The sequence below is a fragment of the Ceratotherium simum genome, chromosome 34 (genome assembly GCF_057802395.1).
Source record: "Ceratotherium simum simum isolate JZ-2026a chromosome 34, ASM5780239v1, whole genome shotgun sequence".
NCBI lineage: Eukaryota > Metazoa > Chordata > Mammalia > Perissodactyla > Rhinocerotidae > Ceratotherium > Ceratotherium simum.
The window spans coordinates 5125731-5145658 of record NC_141933.1 but is presented as its reverse complement, the minus strand read 5'-3'; the positions used below and the strand labels follow the sequence as shown (position 1 = coordinate 5145658).

The window sequence follows — 19928 nt, the reverse complement described above, 5'->3', positions numbered from 1 at the left end:
AATGACCTTTCTTATCCCTGGTAATGTTCTGTTTTTGAAATCTGCTTTGTCTTGTGTTAAAATCACCACTTCAGCAGGAGACTGCTGTTCGCTGCTTTAGACCTTCCCACATGGCCACTTCTTCAAAGCCAGCAAGCGACAGTCTTCTAGCAAGAGGGGTCATAATCTTAGATAATGTTATCAGCTGTGACATGCCATCACCTTTGCTGTATTCTGTTGGTTAGAAGCAAGGCGCAGGTCTGGCCCACACAAGGGGAGGGATTGCACAAGGCGTGAACACCAGGAGGCCAGGGCCATGGGGACAGAGACACAGAGTCCAGACTCTGGCTTATAATTAGCATTTTGTCCAGTTGTCTTCTGAATCAAATAAGACAGAAGAAGAATTACATGCAGAAATCCCTCCATGCTGTCTTTTATATTTACCTTTGTGACTGTCTTTACTCATTATTTCTTATTGTGGATTTGAGTTACTGTGTAGTGTCCTTTCGTTTCAACTTGAAGGACTCCCTTCAGTATTTCTTGAAGGGCAAGTCTGTTAGCAATGAATTTTCTCGGCTTCTCTTTATCTGGGCATATCTTTTTTTTTCCTTTGTTTGTGAATGATAGTTTGGTTGGATAGTTTTGTTGGATAATTTTATTGGATAGAATTCCTGGTTGACAGTCTTTCTCTTAGTACTATGAACATGTCATCCCCTGCCTTCTGGCCTCCAAAGTGTCTGACAAGAAAGCAGCTGTTAATCATACTGAGGATCCCTCGTACGGGACCAGTTCCTGCTTTGTTTGTTTCTCGACGGCTTGATCATGATGTGTCTCAGTGTGGCTCTTTGAGTAAACCACTTGGAGTCTGTGAACTTCCTTAGAGGTGTGGATTAATGTTTTCATCAAATTTGGGCAGTTTTCAGCCATTAGCTTTTCAAACATTCTTTCTGCCCTTTTCTCTTCTTTCCTTCCAGGACTCCTGTTATGTGGCTACTGATGCACTTGGTGGTGTTCCATGGGTCTTTGAGGTCTTTCGTTTTCCTTTGTTCTTTTTCTCTCTGGAAAGTTCGCTGATTCTTCTGCCCTGCTGTTCAGCCCGTCCAATGAGCTTCAGTTACTGTACTTTTCAACTGCAGAATTTCTGTTTCTTTTTTTTATAATTTCTGTCCCTTTATTGATAGTCTCTAGGTGGTGAGATACCGTTCTCATACATTCCTTTATTTCTTTAGATGTGGTTTATTTTTGCTCTTTGAACATACTTAAAATCGCTGATGTTTAGTAAGACCGACATCTGGGCTTTCTCAGGGATAAATTCTGGTGACTGTTTTTCCCCGTGTGGGGGCTGTACTGTGTCTCCTTGTTTGTCTTGTAATTTTCCGTTGAAGCCTGAACATTTACAACAACATACCATGGCACCTCTAGAAATGAGGTTCTCTTCCCTCCAGGGGGTTAGTTGTTGCTGCTCTGTTATTATTTGTTTGTTTAGTGACTTGTCTGAGCTGATTCTGTAGAGTCTGTGTTCTTTATCCTGGTTGGCTGCTGAAGCCTCTGCTCAGTTAGCTTGGTGGTCAGGTAGTGATTAGATAGATTCCTTCAACTCCTGGAACCGGTAAGTCTCCCATCTTTGCCGAGGGGCTCTGTGTGTCTGTGTGTATCAGGACGCACTTTCACTGCTCAGCCAGGCAGTTTACAACTCACCCTTCACTTCCTGCTTGTGCAGAGCCTCAAGGTGAGCCAGAGGTGCACACTTAGGGCCTCCTTGGGTCTTGCCTGAGTGTGCACACAGCCCTACATGTGTGTGGCCTTCTAGATTCCCAGGAATATGTCAGAGGTTTTCAGAGACCCCGTGGATATCTCATTGCCTAGCTTTTCCTTTGAAGCTTTTTGGTCATCCTATCATTTGCTGCACCTGTTACCCAGAGGTCAGAGAGCTCTGATGTTCAACAATCGCCTCTGATTGTTTTCACCAAACAACCCCAGAGGAAGGGCTGTTTGCACTGGGTGAGCTCCAGGTCAGGTCAGAGAAAGACAGTGGTGTGAGTGGGATCTTCCAAGGAACCAGCAGACGGTTCAGATAATGACACTTCTCTGGGAACGGGGCTTTGAAGGAGCTCTGTCAGGCTGCTGGTTTTCACTGTGATAGCAGGCCGTTGGTTTCAAAGCTGCCGCGGACCTGGGCAGCAGCGCCTGGTCCACAGGAGTACCGCAAAGCTTGCTGCTCTTGCCCAGATTTAGCCTTTCTTTTGAATAAAAGCTCCCACATTACTGCAAGCCTTTGGTTAATTTCTAGAGTTCTGAAAAAGTTGATTCTGACAATTTTTTCAGTCTTCTCGTTGCTTTAGTGGAGGAGAGAATTTTCAGAGGTCCTTACTCAGCCGTTTTTGCTGACGTCTTTCTCCGACCTACTTTAAATGCAGCACTTTCTGGAAATCACAAGGCAGCTGGCCTCCCCGTCCCCCCACTGCAAGGTCAATGTGTGGCCTTTAGGTCTCTCCCGATTGGCTTGGGGAACTAGAGTGAGTTTCCTGGAAGTGCTTCCCTTTGCACCGTGAAGTCACGTCCACAGTCTAAACATGCCTCTTAGTTCTGCAAAGCCCGGTCCAAGTTCTCCTTCTTCTGTGGACACTTCTTCTGACCATTTCCTAAGAATCAGTCTTGGGAAATTCATCAAGATACATATCTTAGTCATCAAATAACATGTATGCATCTATCTATCTATCTATCTTAGTATAATTAACCAAGGGGGAGAAGGGCAAGAACTAACATTCATAGCATTTATTAAAACCTGCCTTCTTGTGGTAGACACTTTATATATATTGTTAAGTATGTGTTAAATTTTTATGTATGTCCTTATATGATTTATATATATTATTGACATACATGTGCTATATTAGTTTCTAGTCATCGTGACAATCCTGTGAGACGCAGGTATTCTCCACGTTTGCAGATGAGGTGCAGGGGTTGGGTGGCTTGCCCGGGGCCGCACTGCAGTTTGCAAGAGTTGGCATGGGGCTCAGGTCCTGCTCGCACTTGGACTTGTTCCATGTACTGCTCTGCGTGCCAGGGAGGAGGAGCTGGTATGGTGGTTTATGTCGTCAAATGCACGGAGTTTTTTTCCCCTAGTGAATTCTCAGCGGTTAATTGTTCTATGTGTACAAGAAAACACCTTAGAGGAGACAATTAAATTCTAAATTCAGAAAATGATACAGAAATAATATTTAGAAATAAGACAACCTTCCAGGATTTGGGGTCCTGGGCCCAAAGGAGGGGTTGATTTTAGTGATTGAAATGTTGGGGTGGCCTGTGGCTAGGGACACACTGCTGCACATTTAAACACAAGTGGGCTGGCACCGTAAGCTTTTTAATGTCCTTCCCAAGTTTTTATTCCAAGATGCAAGTTTATCACACACAGTCTCAGTGCAAGCCTAGACTGTGAAACGCCTGGCTTGTTGCCTCTTTCGGGGTGATTGCAGCTGTTGGGACACAGCCAGCGCCTTCTGTAAAGGCTGATGGTTCTGATTTCTGCCAGGTGCTTCTTCCGACGGCCCTCTGAAGTTGCTGCCCGACAGCTACTTTGATGTGGTGGTCATCGATGAGTGTGCCCAGGCCCTCGAAGCCAGCTGCTGGATCCCCCTGCTGAAGGCCAGAAAGTGCATCCTGGCCGGAGATCACAAACAGCTGCCCCCCACCACCGTCTCTCACAAGTACGAGCCCTCTGCCTGAGGGCCTGTCTCTGCCCCTCGCCCGCCACCCCTTTGGTCCGTCCTTCAAAGTCCAGTCCAGAAGCCCCAGGCTCACCAGGAGGCCCTGGATATGCCCTCCTCTGCACGTTTCCTGATTATGGCGCCTACCCCATTGTATGGCACTTACTCATTTACACGTCTCATCTGTCAGACCGTATGCTCCTTGAGGTCAGGGGTCAGATGGAGTTCAATCTTTTTGAGGTCGGGGTCATATGGTGTTCATCTTTATGAGGTCAGGGGTCGGATGGAGTTCATCTTTACGAGGTCAGGGGTTGTATGGTGATCGTCTTTGTAGCCTTAGAACCTGGCATGCTCTCGGTCCACCCTTGCTGAATTGAATGTCCCCAGTGAGTGAGGCAGGTTGATCGCGCGTTCATGCTGGGTGGAGGCCCGTGAGAGCCGCTGCTGTGGGCTGTGCTAACTGACCTCTGGGTTGGTGAGCTCACAGCCCAGCCAGGGACTCCCTGAGCCCTAGAACACGAGGAGTGACTTAGTAAGTGCGATCGTGCCCGCTGTAGAGACGCGGTGTTCCCTGGTGTTGAGACCGAGCACAGGCTCCACCCTAGGTGGGGGGACGAGCTGCCCCGCCCAGCCCCTCTCCTTTCCTCATTTCCCAGCACTCCCCCTCACTCCCTGCTCCGGCCACGCTGGCCTCCTCTGTCCTTGCTGGCCGCCGTCTGGACCGCTCCTTCCCTGGATATCGGGTGGTCACGCCCTCTCTTCATGTAGTTCTCTCTCAGGTGGACCCTCCGCTTGCTCCCCTGTGACCAGCCCATCTAAACAGTGTCCCTGTCACCTGGCCCCTTATTGAGCTTACTTAGTGTTTGTAGCACTCGTCGCTCCCTGCAGTGGTGTATGTTCCTCTGTTCCATTCGTTTGTCTTCCCCACCAGAGTGTGGGTCACATGAGGCCTGGGGACAGAGCCTGGCACGTGAGTGTCTTTGAACAAACCGCTCTTTTACGGTGCAGCTGCAGAGTCCGTGTCCCAAAGGGCATCCTAGAGGAAGGAGACCCTTCGAGACTCCCGGGTCACTTGAAGATCCCTTTCTTCCTCTTTCTGGTGCTGTTTGAGACTGTTCTCTGCTTCACTGTGTGTGTAGAAGTCATGATTGACCTTGGGACTCTCGTTGCTTTCTGAGGACCAGAAAAAGATGTGCAGGAAAGTCCGTCAGGTGGAGCCTCCCCGGAGGGGTGTGGGGACCCCGGAGCTGAGGGTGGTTAGGTTAGGGTCCCTCAGAACGAGGGCATCCAACCTGGTACTTCAGAGTGAGGATTCGGGCGGGAGACGTTTGGGGTTGAATAAAGGGAAGCTTGTCCTGGGGGAGAAATGCTTCCAGGGGAGGGAATCGGCTCCAGGAGAGGGGGGCTCAGTGCGTGTTCATTCAGTGACTTGTTCCCAGAGGAGCTCCCAAGGGGGCCTTAAAGGAGGGCTTTGTGCCCCAGAAAGCCTCTGTGTGGAGAACTCGGGGAGTGGGGACCCTGCCGTGTCCCTGGAGAAGGTCGGTGACGGGGGAGTGTGGGGTGGGGTTGTGCTGGGTATTTCTAGGGGTACAGTTGGGACTGGCAGTCACTTCACCCCCTCACTTCTTCGGCACTAATCGTTTTTAGTAGATATCTTTATTACAAAGGTTAACCACAGAGGTCTGAGAAGTTCACAGAGGGAGGACCCCTGAGGTAGGGTTAGGTGCTTTCCGTGCTCTTAGTATGATCACCGTGGAGAGAGACGGTGTGCCGTAGTGGTTAAGAAGGTGGCCTGGAGCCAGGCTGCCTGGCTCTGCAGCTCATGGGCTGGGTGACCTTGGGCTGGTGACTTAACCTCTCTGTGTCTCTGTCTCCTCTTACGGAACATGGGGAGTGCAACAGTGATGGCCTCGTAAGGTTGTGTGAGGGTCGGGTGAGTCGACAGGTGTGAAGTGCTGAGGGCAGAGCCTGGTACGTAGGAAACACTCAGTGAGTGTCACCTACTGTCACCACAGTAGTGGACCGCTCATGGCTGCAGTATACCGGAATTTTAAAAATTTATCTGTATTGGTTACTGTTGCTGCTGTAACAACTTACCACAAACTTAAACAATGCAGGTTTATTATCTTACTGTGCTGCAAGTTGGCAGTTCCTAATCAGCCTCATTGGGTTAAAATGAAGGTGTTGGTTACATTCCTTCTGGAGGCTCCAGGGGAGAATCCCCTCCTTTGTCTTTTCCAGCTTCTGTCGGCACCCACATTTCTTAACTTGTGGCCCTTCCTCTGCCTTCAAAACCAGCAGTGCAGCATCTTCCGTTCTCTCTCTCCTCACGTCGTCTTTGACTCCGGCCTTGCTGCCTCCCTCTCATGAGGACTTCGTGATTACACTGGACCCACCTGGACTGTCCAGGATCATCTCCCGTCTCAGATCCTTAACTTCTGCGAAGTCCCTTTTGTCGTGTGAGGTCGCGTATTCGCAGGTCCCAGGATTAGGGCATGGGCAGCTTTGAGGGCCATTACTCGGCCGACCACACCCTTGGTCTAGGTCAGAGCTGGGGAGAGAGTGGGTTCTGAGGTCTGAGGACTACTTCCTCCCTGGCCCTGGTTTCAGCTGGACTGGGGGACTCAGGCCCTCCTTCGGTTCCTCTCCTTTTGGTGCAGGGCCGCGCAGGCTGGGCTGGCGCTCAGCCTGATGGAGCGCCTGGACCGGGAGTACAGCGCCAGGGTGGTGCGTACGCTGACCGTGCAGTACCGCATGCACCAGGCCATCATGCAGTGGGCCTCGGAGGCCCTGTACCGCGGGCAGCTCACGGCGCACCCTTCCGTGGCTGGGCACCTGCTGCGGTGAGTGACTTGGTTACACCCCCGCCCAGCTTCTCCTGTCTTGTCCTTCTTCCCGCCTGAGCCCCCTGTGTCACGTGAACTGTGTTCCGTAAAGATTTTAGAGTAAAAGTCGCCTCTAGGCCTGGTGTTCGGAAAGGAGAATGGCCTTGCCCTGAGGGTTGGATTTGAGTTGCTCCAAGTCTCTGATGTTCCTCATGCTGGTGTGTGGGGTGGGACCCCGTTTTCCTGTGTAAGGGCCAGTGCTGCAGGGAGTGGAGAGGCGAGCTCTGGTTTAGGGTCTCAGCACTGCTTTCCTTCGGGCCTCACTGTTCAGTCTCCGCCTGTGTGCAGGGATCTCCCGGGCGTGGCTGCCACAGAGGAGACGGGCATTCCCCTGCTGCTGGTGGACACGGCCGGCTGCGGGCTCTTTGAGCTGGAAGAGGAGGATGACCAGTCTAAAGGGAACCCTGGTGAGCCTGCTTGGGAAGGGTCAGCCTTTTTGTTTAAACACCCCCGAGCTCCTCTCTAACAGCAGAAGTCCCTCCAGATTGCCCACTTCAGAGAGGGGCTGAGTGAAAGGAGAGGGGAGAGAAGGGGAGAGCACATCACTGACGGGCTGTGGGAGGTTTGAGCCAGATGCTCTAGAAGGTTGAAACCATCAATGTTCCTCTCAACGAGCAAACAGCACTGATCCAGGAGAATATGCAGGCCAGGGCAGGGTTTATGTTCTCGTTCTGAGTGAAGTGGCCCAGCACTGCCTGGTGTAGCCCTGGGACGAGGACTTTGCTCAGCCAATGGTACCAGACTGCTGGGTTCCGCTCACAGGGCTGCCACGGTGAATGGAGGACCCACGGCCGTACTTAGTTCACTGTTGATGGAAACTCAGGTTCAGCTGGGCGTCCTGTGTCTGCTAAATCAGGCAACCCTCTGACTCAGATTGTTAGTTCCCAGGATGCTACCTCGGGCACCACAAAAGATCAGCTCGTCGTAATAGTCAGAAAAGTGCTTACGAAAACAAGCATTGGGGGTGGATGTCCCTTGTACTGAAAGCCTGTTTGTGTCCCTCCAGGTGAAGTGCGCCTCGTCACTCTGCACATCCAGGCTCTGGTGGATGCTGGCGTCCAAGCACGTGACATTGCTGTCATCACACCGTACAACCTCCAGGTGCGAGAGGGCCCCTTTGTCCCTCTCTGCGTGTATCAGTGGGACTCAGCCACTGCAGAGTGGCTCAAGAAAAAGGGTGACTTATTGGCTCTTGTGACCGAAAACTCCAGGGTGGAATTGACTGCATCACGACTGGATCCAGGGCTCAGGCGGTATCAGCTAGAGCCTCTGTCTATCTGTCCGTCTGTCTGTCTCCCTTGCTCTGCCACAGCCCCGCCTGTCCGGATCTCTTGGCCTAGGTCCCTGTTGTCTTCGTCTGCAGGCCAGCTTCCCTGGTGGCTGGGCAACCCTGGGCTGACGGTGTCCTTACATGGGCAGTCCTGGGAGGAGCCTGGCCTTTTACGGCATTCCCCACAGTCTCGGCTGTGGATCTTCATGGTCTGGCTCAGGCTGTCCCCATCCCTGAGTCAGTCGCTGTGGTGGGGAGCTGGTCCTCGCCCATCTCTGCGGTTGGGTGGGCTCGGCTTCATGGGACACTGTAGGACTGAGCATGGGAGTGGGGGTTTCTTGAAGGAAAATCAGAGGTGCTGCTGTGTCTTGGAGAGTGTAGGTAGTGGGCCAGCAGAAGCAACGACGTCTGCTCCCTCCTCGTCGGTTTTTCTTGCATTTTCTCTCTCCGTGCCTGTGCGCTTATGAAGCAGATCCTGTCTCTTTTGGTAGGAAAACGCACCTGCTTCAGAGTGTTGCGAGGTCCATGGATTGGTTGCCCTCCCTGGTTTACAGGCATCGCACATAGGGGTGTCAGAGGCGGGGGGACTGTCGTGAGCCAGAAGAGGTGATAGAATATCAGTGCTGGGGTTTGGGGCAGTATTTGCTGTGTGTACGTGTTATTTGGGGCAGTGTTTGCTGTGTGTACGTGGTATTTCGTCTGCTCATTTGCATGCCCGTGAGAAGGGCGGTTGTAGACACTTTCCCTGCGGGGCTCCCCTACGGTCGTGGCGGTTTTGTAGCGCCAGGCCCACTGCCGAGCTGACGAGCAGAGTATTGGAGCCGCCTGGCCCGGGTGGTGACGTGGCTGCGGCCTCGCTTGTTCCAGGTGGACCTGCTCAGACAGAGCCTCGCTCACAGGCACCCCGAGCTGGAGATTAAGTCCGTCGATGGCTTCCAAGGCCGGGAGAAGGAAGCCGTGATATTGTCCTTCGTCAGATCCAATAGGAAGGGTGCGTATGCCTGTGCGAGGCCTTTGGGGGAGAACGGAAGTCAGCTGTTCACTCAGGGCATGCTGGAGTCCTGCTAGGGGCTGTGCTGGTGGCTGGGCTGTGGCAGTGGAGCAGTCTCTGTCTTCCACGAGCTCACTGTCAAGCAAAGGGCCTAACGGGAAGGCCAGCAGGAGTGTGGTGTGACGGGAGCTCTGACAGGAACCTGTGCAGGGGTCGGCACCACATGGGGTGGCAGGAAGTGGTCCTGTGGAGGGGACATCTGAGCTGATGAGCCAGTCAGCTTGGGGGAGCGAGTGGGGAAAGGTGTTCCAGGCAGAGGGAACAGAGGGTGGAGGTTCAGAGACACGAGTGTGCAGTTGGGGTGGTGGGCTGGGAGCGCAGGCCGAGGACCCTGCTGAGGAGGCAGAGCCCCCTAAAGCCCAGAGGTGGTCTCTTGGTCTCAAGGCGGGTTCAGCCTCAGGGTGTGATTTTGATGCCTCCGGGGCTGTGGATATCCCATTTGGTAAGAAAATTGAACCCAGGATGGTTTTTAGTTAATGGGCTTTGTAAAATGTTTTCAGTACAAGGTTGAAAACAGATGAGAGCAGTGGGATAAGCTGCAGTGGAGAGAAGATGCTGGAATGTCCCTTGCGTGTTCCCGTGTGTATCAACTGCAGCCACGTCCCCCGGGCTGTCTCCTAGGTCTAGGCTTAGGGAGGAGGAGTCCATACATACTTGGAAATGAGCAGCAGTCTGATAGCTACCAAAATCCCACTGGGTGCCGTGGGACCACATGATAAGCAGTGGTGAGCCACCAGGATGACCTGGCGGCCCGTTGGTGCCTTCATGTGGTGGATCTGTCAGCAGTGTGGGGTGAATCATGGTACGTGGAGACAGGGAGGGTGGCCAGTGGCTCAGGAGGCTGACTTGTTAGGGGATTGTTACTGATGAGGGCGGGGGAGTCTGGCTCTCTGTTCTCTAGTCTTAGATCTGCCCTTTCACTCACCCCTGGCTCGCCTTTCAGGTGAAGTTGGTTTCCTTGCCGAGGACCGGCGCATCAATGTCGCCGTCACCCGCGCTCGGCGGCACGTGGCGGTCGTCTGCGATTCTCGCACGGTCAACAACCATACCTTCTTGAAGACCCTGGTGGATTACTTCACGCAGCACGGGGAAGTGCGCACGGCCTTTGAGTATCTGGATGACATCGTCCCTGAGAACTATTCCCACGAGAGCTCCCAGGGCCCTGGCCACTCTGGTGCAAAGCCCCAGGGCTCTGCCGCCTCTGCTGGGAAGGCTCCCGGAAGCAGGCAGCAGGAGGGAGCCCGGGGGGCCAGGACAGCTGCGAAGCTGGATGGGAAGAAGCCGGGCGGGAAGCCTTTGGGCCAGCCCAGCCTCAACGGAGGCAGCCCCGAGGGAGCGGGGAGCAGAGACAGCGCAGACCACTTCAGGGCCGTGATCGCCGAGTTTGTGGCGAGTGAGAAAACACAGCTGGAGTTTCCTGCTTCCCTGAACTCACACGACAGGATGCGGGTCCACCAGATAGCCGAGGAGCATGGGCTGAGGCATGACAGCGCTGGGGAGGGGAAGCAGAGGTTCATAACCGTGAGCAAGAGGGTTCCGCCGGCCCCACCACCTCCACCAGGGGCCGGCAGCAAAGCACCTCTTGGTCCCGCACAGATGGAGCCCCCAGTCCAGAAGCAAAGCGGCCGGGAGCAGCTGGATCTGAAGGCGCTGCACCTGGAGAGACTGCAGAGGGAGAGGAGCAGGCAGGAGCGGCAGGCCAAGGAGGGGCAGCAGGCCACAAGCTCAGGGCTGCGGAAGTTGCCAGAAAAGAAGAAGAAGAAAGATGCAAAAGGTAAGTCAGTCAACTAACAAGGACACAGGCATGCTGTGCCCTAAACTGGGGTGTTTGCCCCACCTGAAACCCACCTGCCTCCCTCGAAAAGCATTAGGACTTGCAGGAGGAAGATGGGCACGGATGTTAGCCCAGGGCCAATCTTCCTCAGCAAAAAGGGGAAGATTGGCAACAGATGTTAGCTGAGGGCTAATCTTTCTCACCAAAAAAAAAAAAAGAATTAGGACTTCCTCCTGGTGCTGCCACCGTCCTGATTCTGCATTTTGTGCCTTATTTTTAATGGGCTTGGACTGAGCTTCCTGAGGGCGGTGCCTGGTCGTGGTGACCCTCGCGTCCGCAGAGCCGTGTGCAGGGCCTGGCAGATGGAAGCTCTCGGGCACTGACTGCAGGGAAGGGCCTGAGAGCAGGCGGGGGTGGCATCTAGGAGCCCTCTGGGGATGGAAGAGTGCTCACAGGCCCCCCTGCTGCAGCGACAGCCCTCCTTCCCACTCAGACACCCACACGGGCTCACATGGCAGCTGTCCTGCGTCCCAGGAAGGACCACATGCTCTGCTGTTGTGCCAGGGCGCCCCATCCCACACTCTGATGAGCGTCGTGGCATCACAGCTTGGATTTTCTGGAGACATCTTGTCACAACCATTTCCCTCTCAGCAGGACCATGAAGCCGTTCAGGTTCCCTTTTATCATGTAGTTCCTGGGAGCAAAGCTGCATCAGCATAATTTGGGGTCTTTGAAACCAGCCTCCAGTCTGAGGCTCTGGCTGGTTTCGCTCTGCGGTATTTAGTGAGCAGCTGCTGTGCACCAGGCCTTGTCCAGTGCACAGGCAGATGCCACCCCTGCCCTCCAGGAGCTGGTGTTCTGGCGGGGGAAAGAGATGCTCAACTCCTTCCTAAAGCATGCTGAGAACATGGTAGACCCTGTGAAGGGTTGATGCCAGCGGGAATGACCGGAGGGCCTGGCCTTCCTTCTGGGAGAAGGTTTGCGGCATGATCATTTGAGGACAGAGCATCCTAGGGGGACTTCACCCCATTTCGGGGAGGTTGGCGCCACTCAGGGTTAGGAGCATTTCCTCAGGCAGCTGCCTTCAGAATCCCTCTTGCCGCACAGGCTCTGAACGTGACCTGTCAGTTGGTCTCCAAGCTCTGTGCCGATGTCCCAGCCGAGAAGCAGAGGCCAACCTGGGCAGGCTCCTGGGGCCACGGCTGGAGCCCCACGCTGAGAATGGTGCTGCTGAATGGAGCGAGGGCTGTCTGACGACCCTGCCTGTCATGCGGGGGGCTAGGGGGAACGTGGGTGCGTGTCCTGCAGGACAGGGCCCAGTACTTGTGTTGATGAGATTTTGTGTTGGTTTGGGGCCTGAACACCCTCTGCCTGGTCCCTTTGTCTTGTCCGTCTCCCGAGGTTGCTTGCAGCTGCCGAGAGAAGGGGAGCCTGCGGGCAGCGAGCACCTCCCGGGCCTTCTCCAAGCCTTGTGGGACTGCTGTTGGGGCGTCAGCACTTGTGTCCCTCCCCTGACCTCGGGCACCCACCGGGCCTGTGTGTGAGTGTGGTAGAGTGTGGCAGCTTTACAGCCTGTCTGTGAGGACAGGGTAGGGGGTGTGTCCCCATCTGCAGGTGACCGTGGCCAAGTAGTGCCCGCCTAGAAGGATTGACGTGGCTGCTGCAGACGAGGCACTTGCAGGCCAGTGGGGGCCTGGGAGCCCCTGGGTGGTGTTGCCGTTATCCTGGTGTCCTCCCTGAGGCTGCCCATCGTGACCTGTGTGCTGGGCACCGTGGGGCCCATTACAGAGGCTAACTCGGAAGTGGCAGTGAATCCTGCCTGTGCATGTCACCCAGATAATCGCTACCATCGCCGGGGTAGAGCCCTCGCACTGTTGCCTGAGCATCTGCGTCCCTGTGTGTGTGTGTGTGTTACACACGTGAATTTTACAGAATTACACCCGTGTAGAAATTTGTATCTCTCGTCACTCTTGAGCGTTTTCCTATAACTTTAAAAGACTTCCGTGGTTAAAATTGTTAAGGTCTCCTGGCATTGTACCTCGTGGATGCACTGTGGTCCATCTGATCTCTTCCCCGGTGTGGCATGTTGAGTGTGTTTGGCTTTTTGTTTTTGTAGTTAGCATCATAAGGAACATCCTCGTGTCTGAGTGTTTTTTGGACTAAAGGGGGTGAGCTTTCCGAGGCGCTCTCCGTGCACCACCAGCCCCTTGCAGGAAGTCCACGCTGTGCTCACACCCCCAGCAGCGAGTGGTCAGTGGTTCAGTGAAGAAGGGCCCCTCGCAGCCTGGACCGACACCGAGCTCCACTGAGCCTGCATTTGCTCACTCGCCATGAACCCGAAAGCAGGGCGCCGGGGCACAGCTGCTCGGTGGGGCGAACGTGGGCCCCGTGGAGAGTTCTCTCTGTTCCTCCCCGTCTGAGTGACGCTGTTCTTCTTCCAGGACATGCGGCCGTAGATCTGCCCACCGAGGAAGACTTTGATGCCCTGGTCTCGGCTGCCATTAAGGCTGATAACACCTGTGGGCTTGCTAAGTGCACAGCCAGCGTGGTGACCCTAGGCCAGCTCTGCCTGCACTGCGGCCGCCGGTACTGCCTCAGCCACCACCTGCCCGAGGTATGCGCCCCTCCGGGCTTGGGCGGCCGGGGTGGGGGCGGTAGGGCTGCGTCTCCAGGACCCGGAGCCAGGGCAGATGTGCTCCTGATGGAAGCAGCGGCTGGTCGTGAGCTCTAAATATCTTCAAACAGGCGTTGACTCATGGTTTGTTTTCGGCACATCAGGGTAGAAGTAAGTAAAGTGTCATATTTGCTGAGTTAGAGCCACGTCCTGGGGATTCTGGGCAGGGAATCTTGTGCCAGTGTCCTCGGGTTCTGTCAGTGGGTTAGTGCAGGGGAGGTGGGGCCTCGGGGCTGTGGTTGGAAATGGGCTGCAGCCTGGCCGCTTGTTCATTCATTCCTGAGGATGTGTCAGTGGGAACCTCCTCTGCCAGGCCTGGGGAGCTGGGGGCCAGAGTAGGCTTCGTCTCTGCCCTGGGTGGGCGCTGGGCCCAGTGGGGGATCTGGATGAGAGATCAGCATGTGGTACCTGGTACCTTGCGCTGAGCACTGAGGGAGGGACCCAGGGGCCAGGCTGGCAGCAGGGGTGGGCGCTGCTCAGATGCAGCCGTCAGAGCGGGCTTTCTGGAGAAAGTAACCCTGGGGCTGACCTAACGGGTGAAGGTGGGGAGCTGAGCGGGGCAGGGCTCGTGCAGAGGCCCTGGGGAGAGGTGGTGGCGCGTTCAGGCAGCTGGGAGGAGAGTGTGGGGCAGGCTAGTGAGAGTTGAGCCTGAGCAGGGCCCCATGAGCTGCCTCGAGGAGTGCAGACCTGGTTCTGAAGGCAGTGGGGAGCACTGGAGGGTTCAGCAGGGCGGGGACGTGGGAGCGTTGGCTGCAGTGAGGAGAAGGTGAGGGCGGGGCCGGGAGGCAGGTTGAAGTGGCTGCAGGGACGTGGGTGAGAGGCTTCGGGGTCCACCCTGGGTGTGGGGAACAGCATGGAGGGGTGGTTTTGGGGCCGTGAATTGGTTGTACGTCGGGTGAGAAGAGGAAGGAGGACCAGAGTGGTCCTCGGGCTTCTGGTCTGGGCAGACGGGGGGATGGTGGTGGCGCCCTCGGAGGTGGGAGGAGGGGCAGATCTTGGGGAGGGTGTGTGGACCCTGGGCTGACACCATCCCGGAGGGGCTGAGTCAGAGTCCTGGGGGTGTCCCGCTCCAGGTCAGGGGTCATAGCTGCCTGCTCACGGGGGAGCTGTGCTGGCTCTGAACCCAGGAGGGGCCTCCCGGGCGAGGGGCTTGTCCTTCGCACACCCACGCAGCCTGTCTGTGTTCACGCTGTTGATAAAGTGCACAGTGTTGTAGAAAGATTTTTACCCACAATGTTTAAAAATTGTCAAACGCAAGGTACGGGGGCCAGTTTGCACAGCTCGTGCTGGTCGTGGTGCCGTGGGAGGCAGGGAGCCCCTGGGCGACTCCTGCTGCTGGAGCGGCTCCCGGTCCTGAGCTCCCTGTGCCCTCGGTCCCAGGATTGGGGGAAGGCCAGCACAGCGTGTTGTCCAGCAAGAGTTCCTGGCTCTGGGGATGCAAGTCCCCCTGCTCTGAGACAGTCGTGCGGGAAGAGGCTCGAGGAAATGGCACAGGGCTCGGTGTCGGGGGCTTGGCCTCAAGCACCAGCTCCACCGCCCGCTCACTTTGTGATGTGGGCAAATTAACTTGGCGTCGGCTCTGAGCCTCTCTCCCATAGAGATGTGGGAGGAGCAGTTGTGACCATGGACGTGGGTCCTGGGCCACGTGGAAAGGGTGACTGCACGTCTGTGTTGGGGAGAGCTGTGGTGGGCAGGGCACGGGCCTAGAGTGGGGCAGCCCAGACGGGCAGAGGACGGGGGTAAGGACATCCAGTGAGCAGGGTGTGCGGTGGGTCCTAGGCAGCTGGCAGGCCCCTGGGCCCTCAGTGACCGGGGCGTGGGGCTGGGTGAGCCGAGTAGCTGTCTGTTCTGGGATCTTACTGGGTCCTAACTCACGTCCCACCTGGCACTTCCCAAGGGAACACCCTTCCTTTGTGCAGCAGGGAAGGCTCTGGCTTTGGGGACAGAAGTCACGGGTTCAGTCCGCTCCTCCACTTTCTAGCAGGAATCCACGAAACGTGCACGTTGGGCACTGGGCGTGCTTGCTGCCAGCACTTGGAAGATGCTGAGGGTTCTCTTCCCTCTTTGCTCCTTCTCCTTCCCACCCTCCTCTTAAGCACAGGAGTCATGCTAGGGTTTCTCTGAAACAGTGGCAGGACGGATGTCCCCTGCGATGGATATTCGTCACAGGAGCACCTGCGACGGGCCTGGCATCTGGGTCACATAGAGAAAGTGGTTTCTTCCCAGAGGAGATTCTCATCCTAGTTTGGGTGTGTGCCCGTGAAGTGATTAGGCGGAAAGACAGGGTGACCTCACCAGCGTGATTTACAGAGAGCGTGTTGACATGTCACCGTATGTGTCGCACATGCAAAACGGGGGCCCGTGTGCATGTGTGTGTCACCCGTGTACAGAATGAGCTCACCCTGCAGGGAGGTTGTGGGGAACCAGCCCTGCACTAACATCTGCGCAGAGGACGGCCCGGCTGAGCCGAGGGTGGGGCGGGGGAAGGGTGTGGGTGCTCCAGCCTCCAGCCCTGCCAGGGTGTGGAGCGTCCCGGCGCCTGGCAGCCTGCGGGAGATGGATCTGTGTGTGGGAAGAGGAGGGGCCCCCCGAGGCCTTGTGCTGGGGCGTCATGGTCCCGGAGCTCCACGCTGGGCAGAAGCGCAGGACCTTGTCCCCACTCGGCCCAGCACTGACTGTTGTGTCCCCCCAGATCCATGGCTGCGGGGAGCGGGCTCGAGCCCACGCCCGGCAGAGAATCAGCCGGGAAGGAGTCCTCTACGCCGGCGGCGGGACCAAGGCCGGGGCCCTGGACCCAGCCAAGAGGGCCCAGCTGCAGAGGAGGCTGGATAAGAAGCTGGACGAGCTGACCAGCCAGAGGAAGAGCAAGAGGCAGGAGAGGGAAAAGTGACGGGCGGGTCCTCCCAGCACGCGGCTGCCAGAGCTCCTGTCTGTGAGGAGGCGGCTGAGGGGCGAGAAGGACGGCCCCCCGGCGCTCTCCGTTCCTTGTGGCTGCACCTGGGCCCGGTGCACAGCCCCACCAGGGCCGTGCGGGGTGACGCGCCTGTGGGAAGAGGGGGCTCTCTAACGTGACAGATGGTGAGGGGCGCCCGGGCACACCATCCATACCAGTTGGCCCTTCCTCAGGACGCGGTGTAGGCAGGCTCAGGCATGCCGCGTCCCCTCCCTCACTCCCGCCCTGGACCTTTTCCCAGTCTCTTCCTTCCCTCCCCGTCAAAACCGACATCGACCCTCTGAATCTCGGGGAGCTGCCGTGAGGGTCAGGAAGGGTCTGTTCCCTTGAAGATGCGTCCAGGCCTGAGCTCCGTAGAAGTAACAGCCCACTGTCCAGGGCTGGCCAGCTCTCTGCCCATGAGGATGAGACAGGGCGCTTGAGAGCTCGGTGAACGCGCACTGAGACGGCGTCTGAACGCCAGCCATTTATTTCTCCCTATGGCCCCATGCGGCCAGCTTGCCCCTTGTTGGAGCTGTGACTTCACTGAGGCCACCTTCTGTCTGTCTTCTGCTCCCTGGTGGCTGCAGTGACCCCATCCTGCCCCTACAGGGCAGCAGATGCAGCCCTGGCCATTCCTTGCTCCCGTGTGGTCTGGATGGTGGCCCTCAGCGTGGTTCACAGGCTCCCTGGCCTGTATGAGCCCTCCCTGCGCTGTGCCTGGGGATGATCTCGGGAAAGAGCCGTCCAGAGTCCCGGCATTGCTAACCTTACAGTCTGGAGCCCTCTCAGGGATGGTCTCCAGCGTTCTCCACAGACTCGTATTTAAGAGAATCTCGGGTGGATGTATCATTTCAGCCTCAGAGTTTTATCTGTTTCAAAGGGAGATAAATTATTTAAAAATTAAATAAAAATGTATGCACACTGCCCACAGTCTGTTGTGTCTAAAATGAACATTCTTTCCCCTTTTTTGCTCAAAGTGTTGCTCTCCTGAACCGAGAGCACAGGATGAGCCAACGTGGGTGCTAAGGACTCAGGGCGTCCGGAAGGCGTCACTGAAGCTCCCAGCAAGGTGGACGCACAGACCGCTGTCGGGAAATCCCTGTCCTGTTAGCGGAGGATGAGGGGGACGAAAAAGTTCCTGTTTTGCTTGACTTGACTACCAACTGGAAGGGAAGTTTGAAACTGGGGAGTGGAGTTGTGAACTGATGAGAGCAAGGCCAGGCTCGGTGGAGGGCGGGGGGGGGCGTTTGCCTGAGAGGCTGCCGCTGAGGAGGAGGAAGTGCCAGCGTCGGCGGGGGGTGCCCCCGGAGTGTTGGGGGTCTGCCCTGTGGTCTCAGCTCTGTCTCCTTTCCCTGCTTTCACAGTCCGGGTCTGACCCATCAGCTCGTCCCGGCTTTCATAATGCCCTCCACCTGCCGCCCCCTCCAGACCCTCCTCGCTCAGGCTTTGCGTCCACTGTAAGTGCCGTTCAGGTCCCCGTGGCCTCAGCCCCCCGACCAGGCATGCAGGGTGTCTGCGTCGGCCTCAGTCTCCCTCAGGAGCCTTGTACTGTCCGTATGTGCTGGTCCCAGACACCATTTATTCAGTGTGTCCTCTGTGCCAGGCCGGCACACTTGACCACTCTGCTTCTGCCAGCACCGGGCTACCCTCCCCTGGGGACACCCTGTCCCCCTGCCCGGGCCCGATGCCCGCTCTGGGCCACCCTCCCGTGGGGACACCCCGTCCCCCTGCCCAGGCCCGATGCCCGCTCTGGGCCACCCTCCCGTGGGGACACCCTGTCCCCCTGCCCGGGCCCGATGCCTGCTCTGGGCCACCCTCCCGTGGGGACACCCTGTCCTCCTGCCCGGGCCCAATGCCTGCTCTGGGCCACCCTCCCGTGGGGACACCCCGTCCCCCTGCCCACGCCCCATGCCCACTCTGGGCCACCCTCTCGTGGGGACACCCCATCCCCCTGCCTGGGCCCGACGGCCACTCTGGGCCACCGGGGCCCCTCCTCCTCCCCCTTGTGTGGACGCCTTGTTCCTATCAAGTGGCCTTAGGATGGAATTGTGTGGATGGGGAAGGGGCGGGGACCCCCTTGCACGTGTATTTAAGTGCCCCACAGTCAGTCCGCTGACTCCCGTCGGCACAGAGAGCCTCCCACGTGCAGGCGTGCGCAGCCGTCAGCTGCTGTTTTCGCTGCCCTCGACGACCCGTGGCTGGTGGAAATGTGAACAGGTGCTTACGAGGGAACGGGAGGTCTGCGGTTGAAGCGTTGCCTCTCGGTTGTTGAAGGGCAGCCGTTGTGCCTGCTGAGGAGGCTGGCTGTATCTCCCTGTCTCTGCGGTAATAAGCTCCAGTCCCATGACCACAGGGACGCTGGGTCAGTCAGAGAACCACACTCTCCCGGCCATGGCAAGGCCAGGTTCAGGGCTGGGCCAGAATCCAAACAAGGCCCATCAGGGCTCCACCCTGGGGTCCACACACAGATGCTGAAAGGAAGATGTGGGCTCTTCTTCCTTGGGGGTGGCCAGCAGCCACCCTCCCTGCCTCCTAGAGGAAGCCAGTCTGCAGGACAGAAGGGGGCAAACACAGAAACAGAGCCAAAATGGGGACAGGGGAATCACCTGATCACGTTGTTTGAGCACCTGGATGCAGCCACACCTGACCCCCACCCCATTCTTCCCAGTGTCCTGAACTAATAAATCCCCTTTTTTAGCTAAGGAGAGTCTGCCTTGAGTTTCTGTTGCTTGCAGCTAAAAGGATCTTGGCCGGTCCAGTTGTGCCCACGGCTGTATATCTTACGGGTATACCCAGTCCCGGGATGGAGGCAGTGCTGAATCGGTGCACCTCTGCTCATTAGAGAAGGAGCGGGCCCCGTACCTTCACCCACGTGCTCTTCCTGTGGGCCACCTGCCAGGAAGAGCTTGAAGTAGAGGAAGGAAGGCACCGCAGCGTGGGCTGGGGTGATGGGAAGCCTCCGGAACTGGAAGGCCCTGATCTGAGCGCTGGCTCCATGAACGTGGCTGCAGCAGATCCCTTCCCCTCTCCGAGCCTGTCTGCTTGTCTGCACTGGGGACGAGAGCAGTCTCCACCCCACCGGCTGAGAAGTCAACGGGATGAGCGGTGGGCAGCGGCGTGTGTTGGGCTAGCAGGCTCCATGGCCGTGCCCAGCACAGTGCTTGCCCGTGGTCATCGTGCCCTCCGGCCCCCACATGGAGCATTCTCCCCCCCACCACTGACCTCCACTCACGCCGGTTTTGACGCATTGTTAAAATGTCAGAGTTGACCATTGCAGCACAGAGAGTTTCTGTTTCTTATCCTGGAGAGACCTTGTTAGGAAAATGTTTGTAGCTGGTTGCTTGAAAAATACCCTACAATTTGGCCTGGACGGGGTAGCTGAAAGAGAGGAAAAAATGTGCCATGCCAAACATCTTCCCAGCCTGCGAGCGTGGTCTGCTGGTCAGCTACAGGCCGCAGAGGAGGGGCCCTGCCATTTTCTTCTTTTGGGGTGAGGGGGGCAGAAGGGCACAGGATGGAGCCCCAGCTTTGGAGCATGTCAGCCCTGGGGTTCATTCCCAGATTTAGCTGGTATGGGCTGTGTGGTCTTGTGCCTCAGTTTCCTCATCTGTAAAATGGGGAGTTACCAGGACCTGTCTCACAGGGCTGTTGTGAGG

At 56.7% G+C, this 19928-nt stretch overlaps 1 protein-coding gene across 3 annotated transcripts in view; it reads left to right on the top strand.

Moving 5' to 3' along the window:
* IGHMBP2 (immunoglobulin mu DNA binding protein 2) overlaps positions 1 to 19928 on the top strand; it is a 55419-nt gene that overhangs the window by 10808 nt on the left and 24683 nt on the right. For 2 of the 3 annotated variants that reach the window (XM_087422513.1, XM_087422512.1), the window contains exons 8-15: positions 3509 to 3683; positions 6344 to 6526; positions 6857 to 6975; positions 7575 to 7669; positions 8706 to 8829; positions 9833 to 10663; positions 13105 to 13277; positions 16030 to 17196. In XM_087422513.1, the coding sequence (XP_087278639.1) occupies positions 3509 to 3683; positions 6344 to 6526; positions 6857 to 6975; positions 7575 to 7669; positions 8706 to 8829; positions 9833 to 10663; positions 13105 to 13277; positions 16030 to 16227 (1898 nt within the window). In that variant the 3' untranslated portion in view covers positions 16228 to 17196. Of the gene's footprint in view, positions 1 to 3508; positions 3684 to 6343; positions 6527 to 6856; positions 6976 to 7574; positions 7670 to 8705; positions 8830 to 9832; positions 10664 to 13104; positions 13278 to 16029; positions 17197 to 19928 lie in introns of those variants that run through there. The other variant, XM_087422514.1, reaches the window with a different exon arrangement.